General features: G+C 47.8%; 1 protein-coding gene and 3 long non-coding RNA genes across 4 annotated transcripts; 1 reads left to right on the top strand and 3 right to left on the bottom strand.

Annotated features, from left to right (window-relative positions):
* The first annotated feature begins 330 nt into the window (after positions 1-330).
* On the top strand, positions 331-4,196 carry LOC120639525 (E3 ubiquitin-protein ligase WAV3-like). The gene is made up of 2 exons (XM_039915381.1): positions 331-1,130; positions 2,014-4,196. The coding sequence occupies exons 1-2, from the start codon at positions 738-740 to the stop codon at positions 3,919-3,921; spliced, it is 2,301 nt and encodes a 766-aa protein (XP_039771315.1). The 5' UTR covers positions 331-737; the 3' UTR covers positions 3,922-4,196.
* Positions 4,197-7,843: 3,647 nt separating this feature from the next.
* Positions 7,844-8,514, bottom strand: LOC120639524. The gene is made up of 3 exons (XR_005661467.1): positions 8,399-8,514; positions 8,118-8,172; positions 7,844-7,931 (listed from the first exon to the last, which is right to left on the bottom strand). It is a non-coding gene; the product is annotated as an uncharacterized LOC120639524 (long non-coding RNA).
* Positions 8,515-8,914: 400 nt separating this feature from the next.
* LOC120639523 lies at positions 8,915-10,233 on the bottom strand. Its single transcript, XR_005661466.1, has 3 exons — positions 9,855-10,233; positions 9,170-9,282; positions 8,915-8,995 (listed from the first exon to the last, which is right to left on the bottom strand). It is a non-coding gene; the product is annotated as an uncharacterized LOC120639523 (long non-coding RNA).
* Positions 10,234-12,667: 2,434 nt separating this feature from the next.
* Positions 12,668-13,796, bottom strand: LOC120642842. Its single transcript, XR_005662750.1, has 2 exons — positions 13,360-13,796; positions 12,668-12,902 (listed from the first exon to the last, which is right to left on the bottom strand). It is a non-coding gene; the product is annotated as an uncharacterized LOC120642842 (long non-coding RNA).
* Positions 13,797-17,712: the final 3,916 nt, after the last annotated feature.

Here is a 17,712-nt window from a genome sequence, read left to right as displayed (position 1 = left end):
GCAGTACTAGTAGTATATAATATTGTGGTGTGTCAGCTCAGCTCAGCTGCTGATCCCAGTGGGAAAAGGTGGCGAATCTTGAGGTCGCAGCTTCCCAAGTAGGCGATGATCGTCCGTCATCTGTTAAGTTACCAATAACAATACTACCCGGAGAGAAGAGGAATTCGAAGACTGAAGCTGGAGGGAGCGAGTATCGACGATCCAAACAGGAATTTCCGAGTAATAAATGATGGAGTTGGGGTGCGATGCGATACGATTCGAGGCAGAGCCAAGCTTGAGAGAGAGAGCTGCTTGTGGGACGCGACTGCGAGTAGGCCCCTGCTTGCTTACAATACTTGCTCTATAATAATAATTGCTTCTCTCTCATTGAGCTCTCGAGGAGGAGCTGAGGATTCTTCTGAATACTAAAATTTAAAAAAAAATGGGGATGCACAGGGAGTCGTCGTCGTCGCAGTAGTACTTAACTAGTCGAGCACAGGGCACACCCCAACAAACCGAGTAGCAGAGAGAGAGAGTAGCTCCCGGGATTCCCTTGCCATGCCATTGCCATGTGATGCTCCTCCTTCCTTCCCCTGCATATTATTAGCACCAGCAGCAAGCAATTAAGACCAGCACCAGCACCACCAGCAGCAGCAGCGGCCAGTTGCAGCTCGCCACCTTCCTCCCTGCTTCTTCCTCCTCTTCTCCGGTTTCTTGCCTTGACCAATCAAGAAGAGAGAGAGAGAGAGAGCGGAAGGATGGGGACGGGGTGGCGGAGGGCGCTGTGCACGTCCGTCCAGCGGGACGACAGCGGCGACGCCCACCGCGACGCCAAGAACAAGAAGCGCCGGCCTCAGGACGCGCCCACCGCAGGCGGCGGCGGCGCCGGCGGATTCTTCTCTGCCGTCAAGAGCGCCGCCACTGGGGGCGGCAGCGCCGGCGGCAGCAGCAGCACCCCCTCGACGCCCACCCTGCGCTGCCGCACCAAGCCCCTGCAGCAGCCCGCGGAGGCCGCGCCCGTGACGCCGCCCTCTGCGCCGGCGCCCATGAGGAAGCACCGGATGCCGCTGCTGCAGGCGCTGTCGGCGCCGGCGTCGCCCAGATCCCCCTCCAGATTCGCGCTGCTCAAGGCCTCGCTCCTCCCGTCCAAGGTCAGCTCTTCTTCTCTTGATCGATCCAAGGCTGCTGCAAGTGGGTGCCATTTTTTCTCCCCGCTCTGCCTTCAGCTCTCTGCGTTCAGCTCTGCAAGCAAAGAGATGAACTTACTCTATCTTGGCAATAACTTAGTGCAGCAGCAATGAGCTTGTCTTTTGCCTTGGCCGGTGCGGATTGGTGATCCCCATCTCGCTACGCTAGGCTCTCTAGAAACCTGCAATGATTGCCACCACCCTCCCCTGTTTTGTCCTAATCCTCCTTACTCTTGAGATTCTTCCTCTCCACCTTGTGATGATTGAGCAATTATTATTATATCATGGGTTCGTCTCTCACACAGGCAGCTCAGCTAGCAGCTTTTTGTTTTTCCCTGGTTCCATTTGCATTTGCAGCCACCATCCTTCACATCTCTGTGATCTACACTGGCTAGATTAACAACACCAAGAGCAGCCTTTTCCTTGCATGGATTGGATTTTGGATCTCACCTCCAACCCCCATTGTCCAACAAAACAAATAGTACACCAAGGATGAGATGGATTCTGGTGCTCTCTAGTATTGTGCACTTTTAGAAGCAGCAGGAGGATGCAAATCCCCCTGCTTTTTTGTTGTGTCAAGTGGAAGGAAGAAAAGCTGTCCTAGAGCGCAAAAAGATGGATCCAATCAGATCAGAGCAGCTTTACATGACCGTGAGGAGAGGGATTTTGTGATTCGAGTGCTCCAAATGATCCTACCGCTAGTGCCCAAAAAGTCCACCTTTTTCCTCCTCCCAATTCCCAACGTTGCTCATTTCTTTGTTTGGGAACAGATTAAAATCAGCAAGCCAAATTTACTTTCTTGCAAAATGTGTCAGCCAGTCTGATGATTTCACTTACAAATGTGCAGGCCCGGTGCGGCGTGTGCTCGCGCGGCGTCAAGAGCGGCGGCAGCTCGGCAGTGTTCACGGCGGAGTGCTCCCACGCCTTCCACTTCCCCTGCATCGCCGCCCACGCGCGCTCCTCCTCCGCCAATGGCGTCCTCTCCTGCCCCGTCTGCGCCTCGCCCTGGCGCCAGGCGCCCTTCCTCGCTTCCCTCCGCCTCCACTGCTCCTTCCATGACGACAAGCACCGCGGCACCGGCACGGACGGCCGCAAGACGCCGCCATCATCCGGCGGCGGCGCCGGACCTAAGCTCTACGACGACGACGAGCCGCTGCTGGCGCCCAAGGCCGCGGCCAGCGGCGGCGGCTTCAACCCGATCCCGGAGGCCGACGAGGACGAGGAGGAGGAGCAGGGCGCCGAGTTCAGGGGCTTCTTCCCGCGGCCCAGGACCTCGGGGCTCGCGGTCACCGTGGCGCCCGAGGCCGCGCTAGTGTCGTCGGGGCGGCGGCACGGCAAGTACGTGGTGGCCGTGAAGGTGAAGGCGCCCGGGCTGCGGTCGACAGCGGCGGCCCCTTCGCGGCGCGCGGCCATCGATTTGGTGACGGTGCTGGACGTGAGCCAGGGCATGATGGGGGAGAAGCTGCAGATGCTCAAGCGCGGGATGCGGCTGGTGGTTGCCTCGCTCGGCCCCGCCGACCGCCTCTCCATCGTCGCCTTCTCCGGCGCCGCCAAGCGCCTGCTGCCGCTGCGCCGGATGACGAGGCAGGGCCAGCGGGCGGCGCGCCAGATCGTGGACCGCCTCGTCGTCTGCGCCGCCGCCGCGAGCACGCAGGGGCAGGAGCAGCAGCAGAGTGCCTGCGTCGGCGACGCGCTGCGCAAGGCCACCAAGGTGCTCGAGGACCGGCGTGACCGCAACCCGGTGGCCACCGTCATGCTGCTCTCCGACACCCAGCAGCAGCAGCAGCCGGCGGCGGCAGATTACTACTCGGCGTCAAGGAAGCAGCAGTTTGGGCGGCCGGCCGTGGCTCCGGCGACGCGGTTCACGCACGTGGAGATCCCCATCGGCGACGCGCCGCCGCCCCTGGTGGTGGCCGAGGAGGAGAAGGCAGAGCCTCCGGTGGAGCACGCGTTCGCCAGGTGCCTGGGCGGCCTGGTCAGCGTGGTGATGCAGGAGGTGCACCTGGAGCTGGCGTTCCCGATGGGGGAGATCACGGCGGTGTACTCGTGCGGCCCCGGGCAGCAGGCCGTGGTGCTTGCCGGCGGCGGCGGCGGCGCCGTGAGCAGCGTGCGCCTGGGCGAGATGTACGCGGAGGAGGAGCGGGAGCTGCTGCTGGAGCTGCGCGCGCCGCTGCAGCAGCACAGCCACCCGCACTCGCTGTCGGTGCGGTGCGGCTACCGCGACCCGGCGTCGCAGGAGGCGGTGCGAGGCGCGGAGCAGGCGCTGCTGCTGCCGCCACTGGGCCAGCAGCAGGCAGCGTCGCGGCGGCTTCACGACCTGTTCGTGGCGACGCGGGCGGTGGCGGAGGCGCGGCGGCTGGCGGAGCTACAGGACCTGGCCACGGCGATCCACCTGCTGTCGTCGGCGCGGGCGCTGGTGCTGCAGTCGCCGACGCAGCAGCAGCAGCAGGAGCTGGTGGCGAGCCTGGACACGGAGCTCAGCGACATGCGGTGGCGGCGCAGCCAGCACCGGCAGCAGCAGCAGGAGGAGGACCAGCTGCAGCATGCGAGGAGCGGCCGGAGGAGGCGGGGAGACGGGGAGACGACGCCGCCCGTGGGGACGCCGCGAGGGTCAGGGTCAGGGTCGGGATCAGGGGAGCCGCTGACGCCGACGTCGGCGTGGCGCGCGGCGGAGCAGCTGGCGAAGGTGGCCATCATGCGCAAGTCCATGAACCGGGTGAGCGACCTGCACGGATTCGAGAACGCGCGCTTCTGATGGTGTCTGTAAAATTTGGGTGTTTTGATTTGGTTTAGCCATTTTGGATCTTTTTTCTTTTTTTGCTTTTGTGAAATGATGAGATGAGGAATGCAACAGGAGCAGAGGAGCCCGCCGCCGCCGGAGTGTGGCGGACGGCGGCTAGTAGATGATCTGATGATGAACAGAGCAGTCAGCCAGCAGAGCTGCTGCTGCTGTTAATTTGTTATTACCCAAGTTTTATATGGATTATTATCATGATGACGGTAAATCAAGTCACATACTACTAGTGTTTTGTTCACGAGTGTTCAGTGGTACTCATCACTCGAAGTGAAACATGAGCACTGCTGTGGCTGCTGTGCTGGCTGCCTGATCATTCAGTATCATCAGTACTGATGCTTTGCTCTTCTGTTCCACACAGTGCAGTGGCAAGTGTGTGTGTGATTCTTCACAGTCAGGCAGGCAGCTGCATGCTGGTGATGAGGCAGATCAACCATCTCCATCATTCTCGCTAACAGCTAGCTGATTGCCTTAATTCATTCATGGAGGTACGGTCAACATGCATGGACATGGGCGATTCTCTTCTCATCTCATCTCCATGCACAGACGAACAGATAGATAGGTGAGATTGACTGATTGAGAGGTCTTGCTTTGACCCGTCGTCCGTATGCCAATGCATCGCAACTACCGCAAACGATAAAAAAAAAATCAAGGAGCTAGCGGTGATTGCAGGGGAGGTCTGCTGCAAATTAAACTCATATCTTACATTTATGTGTCGTATATACCAAAAGTTAAAACGTAGTTTTATTTAAAACTTGTCATGAGGTCTCCATGCTCTGCTACATTGTCAAGCCCATTGCCACCATGGCGCGTATCTCCATTTCATAATAAATCTATTTACTATAAAAGTTTAAGCATTTACAGCTAAGTTAGGGGGTGTTTAGTTCCCAAAAATTTTCACCCAAAAATTTTCACCTCCCCTTTGAACACATGTATGAAGCACTAAATGTAATTAAATAACAAAACTAATTACACAGTTTGGATGTACACGACGAGACGAATCTTTTGAGCCTAATTAGTGCATGATTAGCCATAAGTGCTACAGTAACCCACACGTGCTAATGATGCGGTCAAAGGCCTCAAAAGATTCGTCTCGTGGTTTCCAAGTGAGTTCTGAAATTAGTTTTTTAATTAGTGTCCGAAAAGCCCTCCCGACATTTAGTCAAAGTGCTGACGTGACATCCAAAAATTTTTGGGGAAGAAACTAAACGGCGCCTTAGCAAAGACGTACAATGAAAAATGCTTTTGGTAGTCTTTTGAACAATGTGTTCTTGGTTTCTCATCCTCCCCACTTATCTTGTGCTATCTGTCTGCTCTGCTCTGCTCTGCCAAATCTTGTCCAGCGACCCTATCCCTATGTGCAGCAAAGCCACGTATACATCTCTGATGCATGCAAGGACACACCCCTCCTTTTCTCCATCCTTTAGAGCAAGTTTAATAAATTTAGCCAGCACTGGCTGGGATGCGGGCGGAATGGGTGGTGGACCCCGCTGATGTCTCGCTGCTCACCCAATTGCATGACGCCCTGTGCGTCTCCGCCGGCCTCAGCCGGCGTTTTGCGAACAGCCCGCGCCATTCTCTTTCCTCGTCCACATCAGCTCCCAGCCAGTATCCAGCCACCCATAATACCTGCTCTTAGGCTTCTCCAGTGGCCTTTGGAAAGCGAATCTTGGGCTGTGCTGGCAGTGCAAGATTCGAACCATGAGCACTGGACTGCAGCGAATCTTTGTACAGTACCAGAATTCGACTCCCAAAGAGAGGTCGATGCAAGAGCAATAGAAAACTATAAATGCACAGTAATTTCAACGGCTGACCGCCGACCATTGCCAAACTATACAAAGATTGGGACGATGAAATGATTTTTTTATTCAAGGTGACCCCACTGTATGGGTCGGTATCACTGGAGTTTGAAGAATCATTGAGAGTCCGACTACGCGTGTCCTCTTTTTTCAGCATGCATCGAATCACCACTGGAGAAGCTCTTAACTGGCCATTTCTTTTTTGGTAGCACAGAAATAATCAGCAGGATAGATCTGGAGCAAGAGAAACAGAAGAAGCACATGCACCAGATGTACATAATAGATATAATATCTTTATGCATGTATACACACAATCAACCAAGCACAGAATGCACTGGGCCTGCGATCATTGGATCGCTAGCTAGCTAGCATATGCTTGGACGGATCCAGTCAAAGCAAACAAATAAGAGCAAGTGGATCCTTCTCTTCACATGACTGCAAACAATGCAAAATTAAAGCCAACAACTTGGCCTCAGAAAAAGCTCAATTAGTAATTTGCATTGATGCGTACCTCATAAAATCCAAAAAGAGGACAAGCTACCTAGTTTATATATATTTGCTCTTGTATAATGAATTCCGGCCATATACACACGCGCAACCGTTTATATACATAGTATGTGTATCCCTGGTATAGTATAGGCCCCTCGGCAAAACTGTGTCGTATTTCCATCAACAAGAGATGGACACAGAGAGTACAAGTTGGATGGTGCATTCTCCTCTCTTTTACAGGCTGATGCTGATCATCATGTGTGGTTTTAATTTAATTTTTTCCCCCTTGATGGGATGGGATCATAATCTACCTACTATTTGCACAAGAGGTTGTAAGCTGGGAGGTCATGGATGCTGTTGAGATCCTCCAGGGAGAGCTCCCTCTCAAGCTGCTGCTTTGTGGCCTCCAACACCTCCTGCAAGTATTTCATTGTCCCTTTTTTGCATTACATACTCCATGGCCAGCAAGGAAACAATTAGTACAAAATTTGAAGCATCCTTAAACTAGCAATAGTTCATGATGTAAATTAATTCAAAATTAAGATCAATCCAAACTAGAAGGATCAGCAGCTTACTTTGAACTGCATATACGACGCTCGCATTGCTAGCCACTGAGCATCCATCATCTCGAAAGCGATGCAGTAGAGCACGTCGAATGCATCCTCGCGTTCTAATAATTAATTTGCAAGATCCATCCATCCATTTGGTAACCAAACACAAAACACTTAGTCGAGTTCATGAAAATCAGTCGCTCCCAGATGCGATAGAAATATACAACAGCACTACTACTAGTTACATACCTGTCATCACTTTGATAAAGTTAATCCCTGGCAAAGATTTCGGCCGTGCTGAAACCCAAAAATAAAGCAAAGGAAAAGAATCGAAAGCAGTCAACAAGCTTTTCCTTTCTTTCAGGTATCGCGTATCATATCTGAAGGAACATATAACCCAAACCAGCACAGCTACTAGCAGTTATGGAACCAACAATCATTCAATCAGTTGTTGCTTTCAAAGAGATGATACGTGAACAATCAAACAAATTGAAACGAATAAACCAGCCTTTGTTTTCTGTTTGAAACCACATGATGATTCTGGTGAGACCAGCTTGTTCTGCATACTAGTATATATGGATGATCAGGCAAGGCAATCATGGGTGGCACAACGCATATATGCAACGGGACGAGACGGTTGCGCATCGGTTAGCAGTTAGCACCAGCTGCATCCATGTGCCCACTATTATAATGCTCATCATCGAACAGTCGTAATCAAATCCAAAGATTCCTCATCTTGAGAAAGGGAACAAAACCTAATACTATACAGCAATGTGGCTGCATAATCATGGGGCTGTTTGACTCGTACGAATGCAGTGGCACATGGTGGGTTAGATGTACATACGTACTTTGATTACTACTTTTAATAGTGCTTTGACCAAAAACAAATCTGTTATGATGCAATGCACATAGTCTATACATGTAAATTCTCAATTCCAAGAAACTACTAGACAGTTTCACATGCAAAGATTAGATGCCATTCCCGGCCCCTAAGAAAAAAAAAAAGAATACCTGAGTTGAGCTCCAGCATCTGAATCAGCATGTATGAGATGTTTATACCGGCAACCGCAAAGGGGTACTCCCACACAGCTCGCATTCCTTGCTGCTTCAGCATTAACCTCTTGAAAGGAGCCTGCTTAATTGTTGGATCAAAATAACCGGCAAGCATCAGTCTATATACATATGCAAGGCAAGGTGGACACTTTGCTCATTCCTAAGGATTTCATTTTATATACAAGATCGACGAATCCAGATTCCATCATATAACCTTGGTTTCTGGCACATACATCATTACACATACTAAAGAAAAAAGACATACCGGATATGTTGTTGCGAAAAACAAAAGGTTCTCAAGTGAAATAAATCCACAGCCCCTGAAATCATAGTCAGATGATACTGTTATCTGTCAGGGAATACATGCCATTTGCTGGAATAAACCAGAGGCTGATTGTGGACCTCTAAAAAGAAAGAGACAAGGAGCATTTAATTTATTTCCAGAAAGAGCATTATAATTTATTCCAGTAAAACTAAAAACCAACCGTGTGAAACTTAGTTTAGACAATCTAAAATAGGGCACACAGAAAAAAAACTATAAGTAACCTGAAATCAGTCGCTGGGTTCACGCCCTGCCACCCCATATCTTTCCACTGTGCTGAAACTAAGCTATTTAGCTCTGTATCAGGAAAGGAGGCATTCCAAAGAGCCCTAAGTGATTCCTAATGTCAAAGTCCACAAGATAACGAAATACACAAGTCAACATCTGTTTCAAGTCAATGAGGTATAAATACTAAAATAAAGAGCAAAATACTGTTGCAAGTTGAAGCGTACCATGCATGATGCTGAATGGATTTAGTTGCAAATTGAAGCACATTATTGTGCTGAATGTAACTAGTTGCAAGTTGAAGCATATTATTGTGCTGATTATTGCAAGCATGAACTGAAATCATGGCAAATTTACATGATAGTTTAACACGCAGGGCTGAAACTATAGCTTTTCATGTCTCTTTTTCTATCCATACAAATAGTCTTGCAGCATATTCATTCTTTTAGATAACAAAATCAATTCCAGCCTTTACATCATGGGATGCACTCAGCCCTATTCCTATGTGTTCTGAAGCCGTTTCTTACCTGATGTTCCGGCCGAGTTTCATCATAAGGTACATTTAGCCTTTCCTTCAATTTTTGCAATCTCTGTTCCTGAGTATTTAACAAAAGGTTATTTCAGTTGCAAGAAGAAAAGAAATTTGATATGAACATTACATGTACTCTCTCTATATCAGTTCCTACAACGAGAGAAGAGACCATACAGAATCCTCTAAGGGCGCATGTATTTTGCCTAAACACATTTTAGTGATGGCAGAAAATCTGTACCTGAAGAGGGGTCAGATCAAGCACTAACTTCTCTGCACTGACTTGTCGCCTTTTGCCTGAGCTGTTGAAGAGCCCTCCAAACCATGTCCTATTTCCAACCATACTAGCATCAACTGCAATGAAGTTATTCATGGAGCAATTGAAAGGATCAGTACACTACAATAGTTACTAGTACCATCGAAACATATATTCAATAATGTTCATAAATAATGTGACACGCTACGGACACAAAAAGTGTTTGGAAGAATCACTAACAATTTCCCTAAGACAGGAGCAATCTTTCATGCTTAAACATATGAAGTAATAATATCTAAAATAAGAGATTGTGTATTATTGGGAAGGAAATTAAATGATATACATAAACATAGCAATCACGTCAGGTAATCCAGCAACATGGCAACAGATTTGTGTCAATAAATAGTAGTGATTTGTATGAACAATATACTATTGGAACACCAAAACTAGAATGGATCACGAACTTGCTTGGATTTGTGCATTAAGAAGAATTATGTGCTTCAATCTTCCTCAATATAGCCTGCTTCTATGCAAACTTCCATCACAAACATTGACATGTAGCGTACATAAATGGATCGGAAAATGCATTAACATTTGCAGAAATGATGATAACCGAAGAATTGTACATTGGCATATGAGCCTGCAGTTGTGATGTACATGTACATGGTACCTGTTGGCGTTGGAGTTGAGATGTCAACGGAATGCCCATCAAATTGAAGGAGGCGCTCTTTGTCAATGTGAATGGACTAGCTAGTAATCAATCGATCAATCAATCTGCGGTGACGAGGCTGGCGCATCAGGAGCTAAGTGGGGAACCATGATCCATGAACACACATGCGTATCCCTCTGCCCCCTTGCTGTTTGTTGCTGTTCGTTTTGGAGGAGGCATACACAGGATCCTGCGTTCTCCTCCTGTTGCTGCTGGATGAGAGCTGGAGATTGACGAAGGGAAGGGAGGGAAGAGATTGGAGAATTGGGAATGGATTATTCCAGGTTCCCCAATCTCTCCGTCGACCACCCCACCCCAGCCCAGCCCTGCCCTCCCCTCCGCGGATCGTCGCTGGAAACTATGCCAGCTCAACGCATGCTATTTCTCTCTATACTCTCCCCATGTTGGCGACAGGCGCGGGTTTTAGGCACGCCGCCCGCTCATGCCGCACAACCATCCATCCCTCCCTTTCTTTGTCTGCAAAATTTGCCAACGGAGGCCTGACCGAGTGGTCAGGTGCTCTCAGTAGCACCCCTGCTTGCCGACCGGGGTTCGAACCCCCCTCGGGGGCAGATTTTCCGGTCGCGCAGTGCGGTCGGTAGGGGCTAAAAAAATTTCCCTCGCTGTGCTCGCCGCAAAGCTTGATCCTCTCGGGCATGGGTCAGGGTTCGGGAAATTTTTCCGCAGCCGGGTTGCTTCCTCTTAATGAAAACTGGTAGGGTCCATTCACCCCCCCACCCCGGCCGCATTTTTTTTGTCTGCAAAATTTTTCTTCCTTGGCTGACCATTAAGGGATAAGGTGACCACACTGCTCTTGTTAGCGGGTATTTTATTGGATTCTGCAACCATCCACGCAAGTTCTACAAATGAGAGTTTGTTACATTTCATACTGACAGCAGGGAAGCAGTCCTTCGGTTGCAAAATGGGAAGGCTCCTTTTTGGAGGCTAAGGCCTCTACTTTCACAATTTATGTGTCTCCAAAATAGTTGTGCTTTTAAGGTGATTAAGATTAGCAGACAAGAGAATAAGTTGCACATTGCCTTACACTGTAGGCAAAAGCTGTGAACAATCACAGTTCAGCTATTTTCTCTCGTAATTCCTAGGATCACCGGTCTGCATGTGTTGTCATCACAGCACTTCAAAATGTAACGGGTCTGGTTGACCTTATTGATAACTTGACTGCATGGCCGCATGCATATGTAGGGAGCAGTTCATGGAGAAGCATTTATTCTATTGCTCTCTCTCTAAAAAGCTGTAGTTTTCGAACCGTTCATCAATGTCAAATTTTAATTGCACAACTGTATTTCTTTTGAAAAGACCTTCAAAACAAGAAATCACTTGCATATGTTTCAACAATATTTTTTAAATACACATAAATTGCTTACATAGATTAGAAAAATATCAACACAAATTTGTAAAAATGCTCAATTGACTTGCTAAAGTTACCTATTACTGATCATGCAATAAATATCCACCTACCCCAACACAATTATTTGCCATCATCCTCTAATCACATCATCCAATTATCTTCTAAATAATAACATCAATATCCACTTAACTAAATGTAGACAAGTCATGCAATATTTTATAAAATGATGAGCAACTTTTGCAAAGATCATAAGCAAATTAGAATACACTAAAAAGTATTTTCGCACACGAAAAAATATATCTTTGAAACATAGTGGTGTGGGATCTTGTTTCGAAGCATTTGTTTAAACGAGTGCAACTGTGTAATCGGATTTTGATTTGGACACTCGGTATTGAAACTACGATCTTTTTCAAAGCGGAAAGATTGCCACAATAGGAAATTGCTATTATTGACTTCCCCTAAAAGGAACGGCCGTACGACGGGGCTAGCTTACTGCTGGCCGTATGTTAGCCTGATTCATGTTTTTAATATGTAATTAAAGTTATTATATAATAAAGAAAGAGTTAAATACACCAGCGGCCCTCGAACTTGTCATGAGATGTCACTTAGGTCCACGAACTCGCAAAATCGAAATATGGCACCCAGAACTTGTTAAGTTGTGTCACTTAGGTCCATACCTTTTGAGATGGCACCATGTGGCATGAATATATGCAAAAAAGTCCTTGAATTTTATTATCTTCTACCTTCACATCCTTGAGGGATAGATAGAGAGAGGAGGCAGGGCTGCTTCCACTACAAAAAATCTGTTGATCCATGACAATTGAATTTCGTCATAGATCACTGAAAAACCGTCATAAAACAGTATCTATGACGATCTCAAATAACGTCATGTATTGAGCGTCACAGATCACACCTCGTGACGTTTCTTAAATTTTCGTCATAGATTGCTTAATCCATGACGTTTTAAAACCGTCATGGAATATCCCCGGGCCCCCGAAGCCCAACCCAAGCCCGTTTTCTATGACGAAAATTAACGTCACAAACAATATAATTTTCATCACAGATTCAATTGCCATGTCACTCGTTGATGACATGGAGGATGACGTGGCTGTTGATTTGGCAATGACATGGATAGCAATGATGACGTGTCAATTGACGTGGTCAATAACATGACAGCTGACATGGCAATGATGTGAGAAGTGGTGCTGACATAATAGGTGATGTGGCAATCGACATGGCAGGTGACGTGGCGAGTGACATCAGCAGTACAACCCATAAGTGGATGGGCCTAATTCAAAGTAGGCCTGATTTCAGCCCAACATTTATTATTAGCTAACCAAATTCGGCTTTATACACAACCCATTAACCAAAACAAAATTTCTAGCCTAGAAGTCACGATAAGCAATTACAGCCCCAATTATAACCTCATATCAATAATGTTTGCATCCAGCATGACACCAAAATAATGGATCACATACAATTTTTTCCATGTATCAGAACTAGTTACAGGCTCAAGACAACAAAATGGAACAGAAACAACAAAAGATAGGTTTCATCAAGAGAATGAACCAGCAGCATCAAAGTTTGGTTCTGAACTTGATGGCACTCAGTATACATGTCCCCTCAGCATGTTCATATAGCTGAAATCACAAAGAAAAGCATGAATTAGAATGGTAAAAACACTGAATTCTGAATAAAGAAAGTGTGCGACCAGATCAACATTAGTTCAAACAAAGGGGTGTGCATGATAATGATTTTAATATAAATGTATAAATAAAGCCAGAACAGTCTAATGATCAAAACATGGTCACAACAGAATAAAAGAAAATTAAACATACCAAACAAAAAGAAAGTTCCTTCATGAAAATAGTTCTTGTATTCAATTTGACAACAGGATATCAGGAGTATGAATGATGACGGAACAATATTATTACTACCATTATTAAATAAGGAAATTGCTCTTCAATGATTGCACTAGCCGTGACCCTAGCTGATAATTATGATAGGAACTTTAGATTTAACTAACATTGAAAAGCTACACTTTCTTCTTTCAGTGGGAGTGGGCTTTATGGCTCATCCATGGTGAGGAGCAAATACCTGAACTAACTGAAGCTGCATCCCTAAGCAAGTTGCCCTGAAATAATAATACCAACAAGTGATCTCTTATGTAAATAAATTGCAAATTAGGTGAAACTATTTAAACCTGAAAAACTAAAACTCCTGGAAATCCCTCTATGGCACACAACCCTTCATCTTGCATCAACTGCAAAGGTACAATGCCATCTTTTAAAGATCCAACATTCATGAATGTCAAGTGTTCTGTGCAAGCATTTTTTTAAGCAAAACATGCAGGTGAGGAGAAAGATTCATCAAGCCTGTGAGCAATAAGTACATCTGCACATTGCCGAGCATTTAGGTTTTAACCATACAAGTACAGTGAATGATGAAGGCTGATGGTAACTGCCTTTCCATGTAAAAATTGTTTCATGCATAGATGCATCTGAAGATTAGAAAATTATTAAATGTGCCTGCTATCTCACTGATCAATGTCTATTATATAGAATTCACGGTCCTGTTACTCAATCCGAGATATGACAACTAAGGCAATCTACCAATTGAGGTTTGGATTAACTGAACCATGTTAAGATGAGTAGTTACAACAAATCCCGCAGAGTTTCACGAGATGGCAATTTACAGAACAAGAAGTGGATGGATTAGGTTGACATTAGGGAAACATTGCAGTACTCTGTTTGCTGGCCCAGTTCATATGCAAAGATAAAGCAAACTAAACAATGTAATTCAGACTACAAAACAAAATTGCAGCAGCTCAACCATGTAAAAATTTTAGATGTTGCAGAAATGACGGCACCTTGGCGACGGATAGCGATGGGAGGCCTAGGAGGGAGACCCGCATGTCGTGCTCGCCCTCACTCGGGATCTCAACGAGGTTGGCCTGCACGCCTCCAAGGGAGGCCTCGCAGCACCACGAACAACACCCTCCCGGATGCCTGCTCAATGCCCATTAGACGAGGAGCCATCCGGAGCCGCGGGCGTTGGGGGGAGGCGAGGCGAGGCGGGGCTCCGTGCGCTGCTCCGGCCGGGCGGGCGTGGACACCGAGGAGGCGGCGGCGAGTGAGCGAGCGAGCCAGGGATCTACCCATGTCGTCGGCGGAGAACGGGTACTGCAGCTCGGATTCGTCGCGGGCGGAGTCCCCGAGGAGTCGCAGGCGGCGGCGGCGGACGCGGAGTCGCCTCACGCCGGGGCCAAGCGCGAGCGCGACCTCTGCGACATCCCCGCCTCGCTGTCATCGCCGCTGCTGGCAGCTAAGCGCACGTCCGGCATGTCTCATGTGCGCCTCCCTCCTGCACATGGGGGGAGAGAGAGAGAGAGAGCCAAAGCTGACCGGATCTAGGAAGCGCGCGCATCTGAGACATGCCAGATCCGGTCCGTGGCGGCCATACCTAGGACCGCCGCGACCGGATCTGGCGTCAGCCAGCTCCCATGGCCTCCACCTCGCCTTTCTTCTCCTCCTCCACGGCGCTTCGCGAGGCTATCCTCCTCCGCGGCCATCACACTGCAAGGTGAGCGACACGCCCGTCAGGTGCGGGGATCCCCCGATGGCTGCAAGAAGGAGCGCGAGTGACCGTACCACCGCCCGTGCCCGTTCCTTTCCCGTGGCGTGAGTGACCACGGCGGCGGATCTGAGGGAGCACCTGGGGAAGGAGGCAGGGGGATTCGGAGAAGGGGAGGGGTCGAATTGCAGCTAGGGTTTCGTGTACCCTGTATTTATCTCGTGCAGCCTTGAGGTCAACCATTGGATCAATATTAAACGACCAGGATCGATCGGTTGGGTAGCGAGGAGTTTGGGCCTCAAAGTTTATTTGGGCTCTTTTCTCCAAGTGGGCCGAGATGGGCAATGATATTATATTTCTTTTATTATCACAAAACTATATTATTGAGATGTAACTTGTAAAAGAAATTATCTTAAATGCACCAATATATTATTTTTTAAATATACCAATACTTCTAGGTTGTAATGTAGGAGTTTCAAGAATTTTTGGACATATTTGGTATTTTCTATCATTTAAATGATTTTATACGTGCCCAATAAATGCAATTCCAAGTTGAACTATGTGTACCTCCAATAAATTTGGAAAAATTGCACAAAAATTATATTTAGGCTCATATGTTCCATTCTAACCGATGTCTTGAAGATGGATGGAAAATTTAATTGTCATCTAGGGACAACTCAAACTTCTATCTCCAAATTACCACATAATAATTATAATAATATATAAATTTGGTCAAAAAATTCTGCAAATTGACATGGCGACATAGTTTTGGTCCATAATCTTACCATAAAAAACTTAAATGATTTCCATAAAGTGAGACAATACATTGTTTATAAAATGGTACATATCTCACATAGTTTCTTGTAATTGAAGTCAAACTTTGAGATTTGAACACCTCATAACATGATCGAATTTGTATGCAGCTCAATTTTGGACACCACCTTATGTTGACCATAACATTGAAAATATCAAGTTGTATTAGCAATTATTAATCAAAAACATATTTTTTCTATTCACTATTAAGTTGGAAGAAAACATGTCATACAGAAAAAATCAAGACGTAGCAATTAACATACAAATAAACACTACTAAAAAAAATATCATGATTTTAGAATAATTTAGAAAAAAGAACCATCAAATTTGAAGTTCTTATGAGGGAGTAATACCTATTATAAAATTTAATTCTAGATTAAAAAGAAAAAGATGGACTGCAAATCTGTTCTGCATTGTAGAACCTTGTTACAAGGATGTAATGAATATCGTCACCCAAGAACGACACAAATGAAGGCGCAGCCCAGTGGTAAGGCGGTTGAATCTCCTTGCCAAGGTCTGGGTTCGAAGCCCCAATACTACTTCTGTGTGTCTTTGTTTTGCTTTCGAAATAAAGGTTGAGAAAGTTAATAAATATATATGCTAATACCAAACCCCAAAGGTTGAGAAAGTTAATAAATATATATGCTAATACCAAACCCCAGCACAATTGAAGGCGTAGCGTGGTGGTAGGGCGCTAGATTCCTACTGTCAAGACTGGGTTCGATTCTCCTCTCTGCCACCATCCCTTTAATCGCGCCTTTTTTGATCCCACTCCGCTGGTCCTCCTGCTGCAGCCTTAGCTTCAATTGGGCTTGGCGCAAGACAACAGGAGGAGAAAGAAGGCCCGAAGGGCAAAAACAAGCTCGGCCCTTGTTTTTTTTCCCAATTTTTTTACTACAGTCCAAGAAAATGTTGAGTAGCCCAGAAATCTTTCTTCGGAACAAAAATAATGAGCGATTTTCTTATGCTATAGAAATTTAAAAAACTAAAAAAAATTGAATTTAGGCTTGTACAAAACATTATGTAGCAACTTGGATGCATACGTGAACTCGGTATCTTATGCTGATTCGTGGGCTTATATTAACTATGACTATTTTTATGACATTAATGTTAAAACGTCATGTTTTGTGGACTCAATTATGACGAATTTAATAAAACGTCATATTTTGTGGGCTCAATTATGACGAATTCAATAAAACGTCACAAAGTTCTGGGCCTAGGGTCCATACCTTCAAATTCGTCATAGATTGTGTGCAATTGTGACGCTCTATTAAAATGTCATAAAATTTTCGTCATAGATCACCACATTTCTTGTAGTGTTCACGGCCGCGAGCCACCGGCTTCCATGTCGCGCGCCCGCCTCCAGTGAGCCACCGACCTGCATGCCACTCCTCCCTATGCCGGCGCGCCCCTCCTCCTCTCACGCGCGGCTATCCTCCTCTGTCCCGGCACACCCCTCCTCCCTCCCTCCCCGGCCAGGAGCTGAGCGTGCGGGAGCTGTTCCTCCTCCGGCCATGCCAGACCCTCCGGCCGGGCCCCTGCTCGGCGCCGCCCCTGCTTGAGCTCTGCCCCCTGCTCCGAGCTCCGAGATCCGCCCCTTCCTGCTCGTGAACATGGCGGCGGAGGCCATGGCGGCTCCATGACGCCGGCGGCCAAGCTCCGCTGTGGGGGAGGACCGCCGCCGCCGCCGGATCTGCCGTCCTGTGGTCCTCCCTCCTCCATCCTCCTCCTAGGGCGGCGGCGCTGAGTGAGGTTCTACAGCCCGTCGACTTGGAAGCGCGGATTCAGGCGGCCCAGCCGCGTGCGCCGCGGCTGTCGGAGCTGCAGGTGGCGGGGGGGGGGGGGGGGGGGGCTCGACCGCGACTGCGGCCTACGGGGCTGCGCGCGGCGGCGGTGTTGGATGGTCGTGGCCGGGTGGACCTGCAAGTGGCCGCGGCCGGCGGAGCTGCGGCCCCACCCGAGGCTCTGCAGCAGCTTCCTCGCCTCCATCATGCCGGCGAAGCTCATCCCGACCCGCTCCATCCCGGCGGCCTCCATCCGCCGCGCCCACTGCGCCAGCCGCTC

This window comes from Panicum virgatum, chromosome 7K, assembly GCF_016808335.1.
Source record: "Panicum virgatum strain AP13 chromosome 7K, P.virgatum_v5, whole genome shotgun sequence".
Lineage (NCBI taxonomy): Eukaryota > Viridiplantae > Streptophyta > Magnoliopsida > Poales > Poaceae > Panicum > Panicum virgatum.
This window is presented reverse-complemented; position numbering and strand designations above follow the sequence as displayed.